The following is a 15,050-nucleotide window of genomic DNA, read 5'->3' on the forward strand; positions in this document are numbered from 1 at the left end:
TGACTTGATGCCCTTTGAGTTTCCCAGTACTCTGAAACAGGCAAAATCACTTAGAGCAGATGATTCAATTTGTCAGGCAGCACTGTGGGTAATGTGCATCAGCCTTAATTCAGCTGTAGCAGAAGAGGGTGTCTTGTCAGTCCGTCAGCATATTGGGCTGGTAATTCACAGGAGCAAGGCAGAGTAGGATGTGAGCCATCAGCAATCCAAGCAAGAATATTTAGTTAGAGAGGAACTCATGTGCATGAACAAATATTAACATTTATAGTCACATAGCAATACATTTATAGACATAAATACAGTGATTGTAGCTATTGAAAGGAAAGTTCACAGACAGGTGCTTTCCCACATACCTCACCAAAGCTCATCAAAGGAACAAAGAAATTCTCCCTTTGGCTGTTTATGAACAACTTGGCTTCATCTGTCCCAGAACTCTGAAGAACAATTCTGAGGAGGGAAAGGTAAGAGAGAAATGCAGGTTCCTCCATTTAATATGGGTTTCAATGGTGAAGTTTTTTCCATATATACCAGCAATGACAGAAGGACTTCTTGCTGCACTTCTGCCAGACCTTTATACACAGTGTTTGAAATCATGTAACAACAAAAAATGATAACACAGTGAACAATGCATGTCTGTTTAGTGTATTAATCTCGGGAAATAATAATTTACACTAATTGTATCTACATATGAACAATCAGTTCTGCTATCTAGGGTTTAAAAGCCCATGAAAGAAGACTATGTATTGATATGATACCCTTGATTCCAGGATTTACCTGAAGGTTATAGTAATATTCATATATGTAGGCAGACAGTAGACCTATGGAGATGCAGATTAATAAAAAATAGTTCTATGAAACATACAAATATGGCATTTCAGAATATCCCAGGGTCATATCTTAGCTCTTATTTGAAATATACTAGAATATCTTTGGCCTCTATTGAAAATACAAAAATATCTAACCTGAGAAAATAGTGAGATATCCTACAATTACTTAAACCACATACAACTCTGAAGAATCTTTTATCAAAGATGCAGGGGTACTTACCTTTCCTGATAGACTACTTCTTGAAATGTCAGGATCCTAGAGAATTACCATTAAGCCTCCAGAGGGCATGTACTTTTCCTTATTGCCTCTTATATTGTTTATCTGAGCTCAAATTTGGCCCAAATCATTCATACACAAGATTTCAACAAGCATATTAACCCAAGCAGTGCTGGATAGAGTGTTTCATACATAAGAGTGTTTCATACATAATTGAAAAAATCAAGCATGTGAAATACAGTCACCACAGAGGACATCGCAAACAAGTGTGGCCTTCCCTTTTTAGTTTTAACAAAAAGCCTCAAAAAGCCTTTACACTTTTGTGCAAATTGCCTGCCCTTTCTGCAGCAGTGTCCTCGCTGGGATGCTGATAACCTACGCAGGGCACCTACAGTCAACATGACTTTGCCTTTCACTATCCTGATTAAGTAAGTAATGTTCACTTCCCAGGAATCCCCCATGGAGCAGCAGCATTCCTATGTGCCCAGCTGTAACAGCAGTAATGACTGGATTCTGAGAGAATTTGAAAACCTTCCTCAACACACTTATTTCTGTTTTTCAACCTATATTCAAAGCAATGCTTTGGCATTGCTATGTAATTTTTGACAGGGTTACAGTAAATTCATCATGCTAAACTGAAATGTTTCTGGCAGATGTCTACTCTGCACCAATCAAGCTGTGTGAACAGTAAGATATGACAGCCACAGAGATACTTCTAGTTGTAAAAATTACACATATAATACTTTATTAATGCTAACTTGGAGCAAAATTATGCAGTATATTATTTATTGCTTTAATTAGGAAATATTTATTTCAGAAACTCGCTATAGCTTGTTATATGGATACATTTTTTTAAAATTTGGTCTTGAGTCAATGATAAAAAGGAAATAAGCAAATATTTTAATAACAACAGTTTCTTTTTCAATCCTTCAGTCTTTTCTTTCTTGACTACTAGCAAATAATTTTTTCAGTCATTTCTACTTTTCTTCCTCAAAATGTCCTTGGAACAACGGATTTTGAAAACTGTTGGGGGGGAGGGGGAAACCTTGAATCATTAAAGGGGAATACCCCAACTTTTTCAAAAATTAGTGTTACAAAACAGGAGACAAAGTAGTAGGATTTATTTTGAAAGCAATTTTAAAACTGCAGGTTTTGCCACTATTAAATATTTTTTGGTAAGTCTCCCTTCTGTGGGCTCCCTGACAGCTTACAGGAGCTGACCAAATTCCGCCTGTGTCCTCTCACTGGGGTAAGAATAAGATCAGTCTCCTTTTGACTTTCTTTGGCTTTTTAAAATTGCTCTCACTTTTCATTTCATTTAAACGAGACCACAAGGCTTAAAAGTCCTTAGTAGAGAGTAAGAAAATGGATAAGCACACATGCAAGCATATATATCACAGTGGATTATTAAACCCTTTTCTCTCTGGAAACCAGGAAAAGAAAAGGGTAAAATTCATTTGGTCATTGGAGAAATCCCCATGTCACATAATACAGTCTTACAAACTACTAATGATTTCCACAGGGGTCAATTTTCATTTTATCATTTGACTCCCGCAAGAATAACACAGGACCAAGGAAGCCTAAGGGAAATAAATAAATAAATAAAGCTAATGGTATAGTTTGTGAGCTAAATTTCTCCTGGAGTAGGGGAATGCAAAATTACAGCTGAATCAATGTAACACAGCATTTTATTAACCTCTAACTAAGGAGCAGGGAAGTGAAATATGCAGGAAAGTCTCCACATATGTCTGACCTCTCCACCTGCTCTATGATTTCCTGCATTGCAAGGTGTGGAAGGATAGTGTACAAAGAACACTAGGAAGTATCCACTTCCTTTTCTCAGCCCAGAGGAATTGGAACTTCTAGCTCTGTATTTTTGCTTTTTTAACATTTCAGAGAAGATCTGTAACAGTTATGATGGGTCTACTGGCAGCTCACAACACACAAATCCCATTGGTCCCTTGTTTAATACACTGAAATGCATTTTGTCTTGTGAATTTTCCGTATACTTCTATATCACAGATGAACTTTCATGCTTTATTTCACTATGAGTGAACTATTTATCTTAACACTGCTGCTTATCTTCCTTTCACAGCCCATTTTATTAACTTTTTTTATATTAAGCAAATTCACTTTTTATCTATGATGTTTGTTTTACAGGTAATTCATCCAATTTAAGGTATTTTCTTAGGGACTTCAATTTCATTTTGCCCTTGAAATTAACATCTAATGTGTTTTACATTTTTGAAATAGAAATTAATCTTTATTTGAATTATTAGTCCAGAACTATAACCTACATGCACCATATTTAAATGTTGGTATGGGAATCATCTGTGACCACATATTATCCTGGACAACTACTGTGATAGAGAACATACATATTTGTGTTGTGGAGATCCTGCAGCGGCAAAAAACATATTTCTTTTATTTTAATGTTTGTCAAGAGTAAGAATTTGACAAACGCATTCACACTGGGTAGTCTCTTCCTGTCACCAGACAAATCCATGAGGTGGTACTGTACCATCTAATCTAAGTTCTCTAAGATGAAAAGAAGTAAAATTCTGTCCAGTTCAGCATCTCTTGACTACATTTTTTCTCTGTATGCGCTAAACATATAAATAAATAAATAAATAAATAAATAAATAAATAAATAAATAAATATTCATATACGCACACAGCCTTTTAAAGGTAACTCTGAGAAAAGCATCAGTTGTGGACCAAGACTGCCAAGAGTAATCAAATCCTGGGTTTGATGGTTTGTTCAACTCATTACTATCTTCAGAGGTACATCTGGGTAAGGAACTGGACATCCATTTTTGTTTGGCTTTATAGTTTAGCTCTTTCTGTGTCTCTCTCACAGAATACAAAAAATTTCAAATCACTGTAATTTGAGCCTGTGAAGATACCAGTACAGTGTGATGGAGTCACAGCTCAGTCTTCTGCTGGATAAACTTGAGTAGAATAAGCTCTGAAATTTTCTCTTGCTAAAGTGATTCTATATCTCTAAGTAATTTCCAGTATTCTGTTTTGAACTTCTTATTTTCCAAAAGAGGAAGGCCTGAAAGCGTGTTTTCCCTTAGCACGCTTACCCATTGAAACACTGAAAGGTCACCATGAAAGGCTGCAGGATTTCAGCTGAAATTGTTCAGTACCTTTTTCACCATGATCCCTAAGTCCTTTCAAAGCGTTTGAAATTATTCTTTTTCAGATGAAGTAAATTCTGAATATTTCCTTTCCCTTTCATAGCATGGAAAAACATTTTCTGAGAAGAGATCCATCCGACCAGGTTCAGATTGCTCTAAATAAGCAGCTTGTAAGGATATGTATTCAATTTACTGTTCCATCAACTATTGATTCATCTACAAATTCTGCTAGAAATGTTTCCAGATCATTGATCAAAATGTTGAAGAGTTGCAGGCACAGTACCAACTTCCTCACAATCTCTCTAAAATCACTCTTTTAACACGTTTTCATTTGACAACTACAGTTTTGAGACCTATCAGTTACTTGGTTTCAGTCTACTTCACCTGTACATATTAAGGAATAATATTGGAAGTCAGGATGTCATATCAGTCCAAAATCAAAAGTGTTAAGAACTCAGGTATATTATGCCTGTAAAATTATTTTTATAAAACTTTTATTCTCATTACTGTATAATAATTGAGAAGTATTATAAAACTACACTGAAATACATTAGATCTTCTCTGTGAATAAAATTATTCTAATTACCATTTTTGAACATGAAGAGTAGTAAGGGAGCACTAACCTTTTGAAACAAAGTTTGTTTAAGTTAAAATTCATTCTCACCCGTGACCTTAAAACCATATTGCAAGGCTACTACAAGGTTACAAGTAAGTTCAATAAGAAAAATCACTCTTCAGTAGCTTTTTTTCCTTTCATAAATATGTATTAAGCATCAAAGAAGCAAAGAGACCCAACAGAACTGGACAAGAAGTTTCAGTGAGAACACAGAGGATACCAGATTAGTAAACCAAGAGCCCAAAAGAGTGGCAAGAAGCTGAAAGCTGACATGGAGTGAAAATACAGAAGTAATAAATGTAGAGAAGCTTTAATGATATGGTCAATTCATTTTCTCAGTTTGTTTGCTAATACAACACTTGCAGGTCTCCATCCCAGAAATTTTTTAAAGGGTTCTTCTGCAAATCCCACAAAAATCTTTCAAGGGATTATGTAGATAATCATCATGCTGATTCTTAGGACTGTTTCTTTTACAGAAGTTAAGCTGCAAATGAAATACTGTCAACTTTCATGCCACAGAAATCCATGCACATTATTGACATGAATGTATCTCTTACTTTAATACACTATCCAACATTCTTATTAGCGGAAAAAAAATTCCTTCATGGGTTTCTCCCTCAGTCTTATCGTACTTTGAAAGGAGAAGCACAGCTCATACAGCTTTATAATGCCTGAAATGAATGTTGCACTGAAAAACAACAGTTGAAACTATATTTCTTTGGATGAGGCAAGAGAAACTAGGCAGGAGTATGCAAACTATATGAAAGGTTATGACAAGAGAATGGTGATTGTTGTACACATCCACTGGGAATAGAACATGGATACATCAGTTTTATTTTCAGAAATGAAAATAAGATTAAATAGGATGTAAGGAAAAAAGCTTTCTATTTGTTAAGACTTTACTGTAGCACAAGTGAGAACTACCTCTAGTGTCCAAAACTCCCTTCATCAGAGGCTTCCAAGAAATGTTTTTAGACACTGTTACAGCTTAGACTGCTGAACTGGAAGTTCTCTAGAAGTTTCATTCAATCATGTAATTCTGTGTTTCCGCAAGATTTGTATGTACATTTTGAGATTAATATCTTTCAGTATTAGCCTTATTTATACAAGTGATTATGCAAAGTAGTGTCCAGAAAAGTTGGAAGTTAATATTGCTAAGAAACACAATTTTTTTTTTTTCCAAACAATGTATAAGGTGGGAGTTCAGTATGAAATAACCTTTTTTTTCATTTACATGTACTACAAAAATACTATGGTTCTGCTTTCAGACATTATAGAAATTAATATCAGCTTTAAAAGGATGTGATACATGCAAAAATACCATTTTAACACCAAAAAAGAAGAGATTTTCACCACAGATTTTGTAACAAGACTTGCATATGCAATACATGGAACAATTTAAAAATCATTTTGATGCATTATGAATTACCTGTAAAAGAATAAGTAAGCGAGGACATTCTCAATTTTGGTAAATATTTATAGAGCCAAACAATATGAAGTCTATGTAACAATCAAATTTCTAGTGAAAATGTGTGCAAGAAGGTTTATTTTGAAAGGAAAATTCCTACTCCCAGTGTCATACCCAATTAAATTCTCCAGGTAATGACCCCATTTGCATAGAGAGCTGAACCCACAAGTGGGAATTTTAATGGGCACAGCACCTGAGTACATTAATTGAGAGTGACACTACTTGAACTAGTTTTGTGCTTACCCCACTGAAAATTCTACTCATATTATTTTTAATGTCAAGCTACAAGTCAAATTTCAAGATGATGGATTTGTTCTTTTTTAAGCATTGAATTTGAATAAAAGGCGGCTTTAATTCTGTTATGCATTGCATAGCTTTAACTAATATGTAGTTCTGATTCTCACCATTACTTCATTTTTTCAGTGATTGGAATTTAATTTTATTCATTAATTTGCAAATAATTAGATAGAAAATAATGCCTTCTGCAGCTAAATTGCTTCTGGATTGCTGTTTAATGTACTTTAACCAGAATATGTGTTACAGTTAAGCTGACATAATAGTTTACTAAAATGTAATTGTGTAAATATGTCTAATTACTCCTTCTGAAGAAACAAGAGTGAATATAAAATTTCAGTCATGGATACCCTAATTTTCTTAGACTTAACCCCATGAAAGCTTGGTAGTTGCAAAGCAGATTACTGAGGCAAAGACAGCAGTTGTCAAGAGTAGTGGGATCCTTGCAACACATTTCCCTTTATCCTTCACACACTACTTCTAATGACCTTGAAGTTATTGTGGATTCTAAACCACTGCTGTTAGTCTACATTAAATATGTAATCAAGGTGTCTCCTCCTCACATGAAGAAACAGACAAATGGAGTTTCATTTCCTAGGGAGGAAAGAAATACCACGTTGTTTAATACATTTATTCTTCCCAGCTTGTTCTTAATTAGTCCTCAGTAACTGAAGTTAGCTGAGAATCAAAAAACTAGCATATATATATATACACACACGCACACACAGATATATATATTGCCATTCTCAAATGTGCTAGTTTGAAACTAACATGCTAGTCTTATTCTTGTAAGCAGAACTATTTTGAAGATTGCCAGTTTGCAAAATTCTGCAGAATCCATCTTGACAGAACTTCTGGTGCTTTATTTGAGCAAGAAGGACATAATCAATTAATTTTCATTTTCAAATATTTCAACACTACTGAGTTTCAGTTATTTAGATGCTAAGTCCAAAGTTCCAAAAGACATCACTTTTACAAGTCTCTTACTAGAAGTTGCATATAGCAGAGAACAGAGAAAAGATGAAGAAAGAACTTACAATGCAACATGTATCTTGATATTGTCCCAGACTTCCACAATGAAGACCCTTTCAATTCTCTTTGAACCAAAATTTAAAAGCAAAACAAAACCAAACATACTACCTTGCAAAAAAGCTAAGGAAACAAAGATAGGCACTGTGATTTTGGTGCCTCAAAAAGTAGAATTGTAACATGAAATATATTGGAGTACAGCATATTCACAGTGTGGTCACTTTGTGCAACTTTGAGATGAGACAAATTTCTGAATCCTACATCACTGATTGAAGAGGAATTGTGTAGTGCTTGGGCACCAATTACATACCCTACTGAGATGATATAAAGAGCCCCAATTACAGTGGAGTACTTTGTCAGTTAAAATAGCATACGCATGCCAGAATAAAAATCAGTAAGGCACTATTAAATGTATAAAAGGTATTATACAGTCTTTCATCTTACATTCCGTTTTTATGAGTACTGAATGGCAATGTACTAACAATTGCTATAATATGCGTACATAAAATAAGAAAACAGGATTGTACACAATGTTTTATGAAGCGTGCTGAACTGATAGGAGAATTGCAATTGTTCAGCCTGGAAAAAAGAGCTTTTGGGCGGCCTAACTGCAGTCTTACAGTTACCTGAAGGGAGCCTAAAAGGCAAATGGAGAGAGACTATTTACATGAGGGAGAATACTGTGAGGGAAAATGGGCTTTATGCTGAAAGAAGTGAGGTTTAGATTAGATATTGGGAAGCAAGTCCCAATGTGAAGGTGATGAGGCACAAAAACAGGTTGTCCAGAGTAGTTGTGGATGCTCCACCCCTGGAAGTGTTCAAAGTATAGTTGGATGAGGCTCTGAGCAACCTGATCTAGCTGAAGATGTCCCTGCCCATGGCAAGCAGGTTGGAATCATATGATGCTTAAGGTCCCTCCCAACTCAAGCAATTCCATGAACCTATGATTAAAAACCATAAAGACATTAAGAACATCTAATCTAATTAAACATCTGCCTGTTTTGCAGATTGGTAATTCAGAGAACGTTCTCTTTCCAACTATAGTAGAAATAGCCCATCATATTAAAGATTTCTAAAGGTGAGAAAATCCATTCTTTTATGACACTAGCACCAAATCACTGGTAAATAGCATAAGCAAGTGTTTAAGAGTAGGCTAAACTTTGTGCAAGCAATCAACTTCACATTCAAGTGCACTGAGCACGCTGAACAAGTGCATCTTCGAAGTGAGTGAAGCGTATTATTTTTACTGAACTTCTTTCATTGTTAAAATTGAGTTAAGGTCTCCCTGCTCTCTTTGGAAGTGCTAAGAACTGGCAAAAGGTTCGGAAGGTAAGGAAAAACACAAGATCAATATCTGTAAGATTCTAGAGCTACTACTGTTACCATCAACACATTGTGGAGTTTTCCAGTATGTGATGTATGAACTCAAAGACTAAGACAAATCACTAGGGAGATATTTCTCTAATGTTTAACTTAATTTTGGTGCCAAGAGTAAGATTTCAGATACATCATTCATACTGTGATCTGTCTCCTTTTAGAAAGTTACAAGACTGGAGACAATAAAAGCTTTAACATGGAGACACATCAATACAATTGGCACTGCTCCCCAAGAATATACATCAAGTATTGCAACCATTAAGATAATCTGAAAAAGGCCTAAGTGTGTGAAGAGCTCAAAAAATTTTCTCATTTAGAATATTGGAAAGTCAGTGATTCATTTAAGTCAACACACAGTTCTTAACATGAGAACTATGCCTGAAATAGAGCCATTATTCAATCCAAAAGCTCCTGAATGTTCCTGATCCTTCTTCACATGAGTCATTTTTTTTCTAGAAATCTTATGTATTATGGATACTGGCTAGACCAACTAAAATAGGTGTCAAATGATGCTATTTTTCTATGCATTTATCAGTTCTTTTACTAAAACAATTATTAGTCTAATTACTAAATAATTACTAAATAATTACTAAAATAATTATTAGTCTCAATGCAAGGCTTCATGATACACACTCAAACACAATTTCTGCCAGTTTTATCATCTTTCCTCGGTCATGGCCAGAGAAGCAAGTTTTTTTGACCCTCTGTGGTGGTACAGATGTAGAAAAATTAGTGCAAAAGACTGTAGACATGCAGTTTCTGCAGTTTTCAAGTAGTATAAGGATGTTCACATTTAGCTTAAGCCAACATGAAAAAAAATAATATGAATACTAAGAGCCAATTACACTCTTGGTTCAGGTTGTTTTTAGTAATCTGAAGACTTGCAGTGGATGTATTAAAATAAATTTCATTTTGATAAAATTTAGTCATTACTGTAATTTCACCTAATTAATCCAATTTTACCAAAAAATGAATTTTCCCTCTTAATGATAAACTTTTTTACTGCTAGCACAGCTAGCTAGTTCATGCTAGCACAGCTTCTAGTGTCTGAGTTGGCTCAGCTCCACCTGTAAGACAAACCTGTACATGAGTTCACCCTCTGTGCAAATCACCCAAAGGCCAACACCTCTAGGAAGGGTTAAAATAGAAGAAAAAATATAAAAAGACATTAAATTTTTCTTCAGAGGAGTAAGAAGGCAAGACAAGAAAAAAGTGATATCCAAAAGTTTCAAAATAAAGATCTTTATTTCAAAATAGTGTTTGCAAGTAGCACATCCAATTGATATAAAATACAAACATCATGTCTTTCAAATGGGCCAGTTTGCAGAACTATAAACTGAAACACTGTACAAGTTCACAAGAACTATTATAAAATAGACAATTAAATTCTAATGTTTTCATTTTATTTAAACTCTATTTTCACATTTGACTTCTGATTCTGCTTTTTTTATTACACAAGGTGCTTACAAGGCTGATTACAGAGTGAAAATTACAAAACAGAATTTAAGGATGTAAATATAGAAAGGAATTCCCTAAACTACATGCTAATATTCTCTGCTACAAAGATACATTTTTAAAAAGTGCTAATATCTCTATGACAAACAGTAGCAGATTACATTTAAATGTCAAACAAAATACACAATTTTTTATTTTTTCAATTGTCTGTAATACTTTGATACTTCTAATCATTATGAGGTTTAATAACACTATTTTCACTTCCTAGTATTTCACAAAAAAGTGGGAAAAGACATATCTGTGTATGTCCATGTGTGTGAGAAAAAGTATATACACATATGCATGAACAAAGTTCTCATAATTATTGCTTTTATAGTTTCAATAAATCAAAAACCCACTAAGTTCCAGTAAGTAGAAACAAGGCCTTGTGCAGAACAAACTCTGTAGATAACTTTTACACAGGAAAATAACTCCCTAGATTGTTGTTTTTTGTTTTTTGTTATTTTTTAACCATATCAACCTGTGGTAAAAGTAATTTTTAGTAAGATCTAGCATTCACTAAAAGCATGTTACACAAATGTGCATTTTCCAAGCACAGAACTGGACCTGTTCCAGCAGGGCATGGATATTGGGGCAGGACAAGAGACTGGGAGTCCTCTTCCCTGTCCCAAAAGCACAATCAGACAAGAAACAGCCCTAATTCACCTCTCTGTGACCAGAAGGACATGAGGAAAGACAGTTCATGGTGCTGTCTAGCCCCAGAGAACATGTTCCCCCAACCACGGAGTCAACCACACACCTACAATGGACAAAGTACTGTCTAGACTTTTTCCAAGGTGCATTGAGTCCCAATGCTCACTGTGATGCCCCCAATTTCCCCAGAGGCATTATGCCTTACAAAGACAAAATGCCTCCAGGCAATGCCACTCAACCAAGGCACCTCTTCCCCCTTCCCAATGTGGTTCAGCCTTTTAGGAGTCATAATTGAGCCCCATGAGCCTGATTCTGAGCACTGGGAATTTATCAATTTAACTATATTATTCCTTATTAGCCTGCCTATTACCATAATATTTTTGTGCTCTCTAACTGGAATTTAACCAATAGAAAATTCTGACATGAATGGAAATACACTTAGTTTACGGAATACAGATCAGAATCTGGCCCAATATATGGAAAGAAAAAAAAAACATAATAAGAATAATACTTGTAGTAACTATCAAAAAACAGATTAGGAAACCCACTGAGGGTGAATCTGCATTGCATCAGAATACACCACAATATTACATACGCTAAGGCAAAACGTAACACTTCCCAGCTCCCTAGCAGAGTTCAGGATTTGGCTTCAGTGATAACTTGCAGTAGTAGGCACTACTAGTCAGTGTTCACAAGAAGAAACTTTGGTTAATATCAGACCATTTTTTGACTCAGCTTCACACTCCTGTGATCTTTAGCTTGTCACATTTGCATAAACTGAATTCACTATAGTAGAAAGAGACATTTATGGCCAATTCACTCAACACACATGTTATTTGCTATTGATGACTCCTGCAACAAGAACTGAATTTAGGAGATCTACAAATCTATGCTCTACAAATGGAATACCTGGAATGTAAATAGGAAAGTTTAAGTATGTGAAATCAAGATGTGTGGGTGGCTTACAAAGAACAGTTTGTGAGCTAAAGACATGGAAGGCAGAAATTAGCAGATGGTAAAGAAGATGGGTAGACTGATTCCCTAAATCTGGGAATGCCACAAACCTCTTTATCTGTTCCACGATTACAATTACAAAAGAGAGATATTTCTTGGAAAATCTTAATGATGTAATAGGGAATATACAGTTAGGTCCAACAGACCCTAACAGCATTTTTCAAATATTTTAAATACCATTCCTTTTATTTTTAAAGCATCTAATACATTTTTAAAATGATATTTTTTTACACAGTTATTTAAAAACAACATTTAAAATGTATCTGAGAATAAACATTTTCTCACTTGCTTTTTGCATTTAAGAATATGAAAGAATTCCTTAATCAAGTCAATTTAAATTTGTTTTTATACCCTGTTTAAATTCTACTACCCTCTGTAGATCTTTCTTACACCATAAAGAAATAAATAGTAAGTTATTTGACACGGGCTCCAAAGCCACAAACACTGACCAGGCTACTTCATGCACTGGCTTAGATTCTTGAGTTAACTTCCAATAATTTTCCTGTTATAGCCAATTTTTGAAGTATCATTAGTCTATTAGTTTGAGGATATATTTCATGTCTACACAGATTTCCGAAGTCTCTTTTAAGAGAAAGCATTTCAAGTAATAATAGTACTGAACTAAAATTATAAGGCATCTATTCAGTCTTGATTGATGACAAAGAAATCCTGGTACTCTTCTAGCCCAGAGAAAAACTTATATTTGACTTTAGATTGTCAGATAATCTCAGCAATGGAAAATACCAGGAACCTCTCTCTAATCAATGAGATATTCAAAACAAAAGACATATTGCCAACATGATCACTGTAGCAAAACCAATGGAAGATTTCTGATGCTGGCTTTTGAAATAAGTTTAAAACAATATAGCAAAGTTGCTTTCAACCCAAAGACAGAGAAATAGAGATATCTTGATTTTCAGAATGGCTGTCAAGGCATGCTATGCATAGAGGCATTTGAGTGTTTAAACATTAAAGTAGGTAAAGGCAAATACTTAAGGTTTGCTTTGAAGTCTGTTCTCTGACCAAAACCTATCACTCGACTCAAATGGGACATTTGCCTTCATATGGCCCACAGTATCAGGCCTATAATTCACTTTCAATAAACACTTCCATTTGCAAAGCCAAAGGGAAGCTGGAATGTAGCTTTAGTTTCACATACAAAACTATACAATTTGTGTTAGAATAGAGATTTGAGGATTGCTTTTTAAAAAAATATTTATATAAAGGGAATTAACAGTGCAAGTGTGAAAATCTTACCTTGTCTTTCTTCAAATGTATTTAAAGAAAAGCTCTCCAGTTTGTTTTTTTTTAATAGAGAATAAAATAGAAAGGGATAAATACTTCACGATGGGAAGCAGATCCCACAGCATTCCATGCAGATCTCCAAGCAATCTGAAGATTCACAACAGGCGTCCATGATGCCACAGTCCATATCACATGGGCAGTTACAGTCATCCCCCATCTCGTCCCCGCAGCAACAGCAGCAGGCTTCCGACGTGCAGATGCCACAGGATGCTTGTCCCAGAACAATGTTACAGAGGGTGAGAAATTCACAGAACAAGCAAGCCAGGATACAGTGAACACAGCAATCTTCATTTGTAATAGTTCAGTAGTATGTCAGGAACAAACAAAACGAACAAGCAAAACAATAAAAAAAAAAAAAAAAAGGCAAAGAAGAAAAGAGAAAATCATTAATATGTCATTCTAAATCCAGATACATCACAATGTCAAGTAAGTAGCTGAATGAAAATGGTTCAGAGTACACATAATCTACTACAAAAAACCTCTTCCCATCTTCATGGTCACTTCAGCAGCTCAACTCATCTCCAACTCTGTGCAAGTTTCCTGTCACCACTTCACTTCATACAAATCCCAGGTACTAAACTGCTCAGAGCTGCTTAGATCAATCTCCTTAGCCATTTATTATGTAAAATATCCATATCTATTATCTTAAATTATACATTCTTACATAAACTGATAAAAAAAAAAATTTAAAAACAAGAAATGAGGGAAACTACCTAAAATCATTTCCAGCCCTTCCCAGTTCATCTCACCCTTCTGAAACTATTTTGTTTGCTTGATACATGTGAAGAAAAATAAAAGAGTTGCCTAAATATTGTTGCTTTATTGATTTTTGCACACCTTAAAACCAGCTTAACTGCATGTTATATGCATTTCTTACTTTCAACAATATATAAAATATTCAGTCAAAATACAGATTTTTCTCTTGCTTTAATACAGAAATCTAGTAAATAATTGCCATTCTTTTAATGTACTACTTCAATCTTCAAGAGTTCTCAACTATACCTGAACATCAATATCCACTTTTTAGAAGTACTACTAAATTACATAGATAATTAAGGTGTCCCACAAACTATCTGCAAAAGATATGGCACCCAAAGAGTAAGTATATGGAATAACTTCAAACAACAATGAGACATGACAGGAAAACAGGGATTGGAACTAAACATGTGCCAGTGAAAAGGAGAGTGCAGGATTGAGGGATATACTCTATTTACATAATGTGTATAAATTCATATGTATAACCATATTTAATTTGTAAGAGGCAGTGAATAGCCATTTAGAAACCAACCAAAAATATAAAAATACAAGATGTGTTCAGGATGGAGAAATAATTTCCTAGCCTCAGCTTTCATTCTTTTGACTGCCTGCAAATTTTGAACTCTTTAGCCACAGACAGGTGAAGATTGGAAAAATGTTGTGGGAAAAATATCTTGCACAACCTCACCCTATCTCTTGTCCCTACAGTCGAGTCCTACAGGTCCCTACAAAATAGCATATTGAGCTATAGCATATTGAGCTATATGGACAGCTGGTTTGAGCACCTACAGACATTCTATTCTATAGAGGTGGTTAAGTTCTTATAGTTCACAGGCTGAAGACTGCTGTCATAGGG

The 15,050-nt window shown here is 34.8% G+C and overlaps 1 protein-coding gene across 4 annotated transcripts in view; it reads right to left on the bottom strand.

The window, feature by feature from the left end:
- Positions 1–10,216: 10,216 nt before the first annotated feature.
- MDFIC (MyoD family inhibitor domain containing) overlaps positions 10,217–15,050 on the bottom strand; it is a 50,520-nt gene continuing 45,686 nt past the window's right edge. For all 4 annotated transcript variants that reach the window (XM_084206233.1, XM_084206230.1, XM_084206232.1 and 1 more), the window contains exon 5: positions 10,217–13,723. In XM_084206233.1, the coding sequence (XP_084062359.1) occupies positions 13,476–13,723 (248 nt within the window). In that variant the 3' untranslated portion in view covers positions 10,217–13,475. The remainder of the gene's footprint in view (positions 13,724–15,050) is intronic.

This window comes from Fringilla coelebs (assembly GCF_963513975.1).
Source record: "Fringilla coelebs genome assembly, chromosome: 5".
In the NCBI taxonomy this organism is placed as follows: Eukaryota; Metazoa; Chordata; class Aves; order Passeriformes; family Fringillidae; genus Fringilla; species Fringilla coelebs.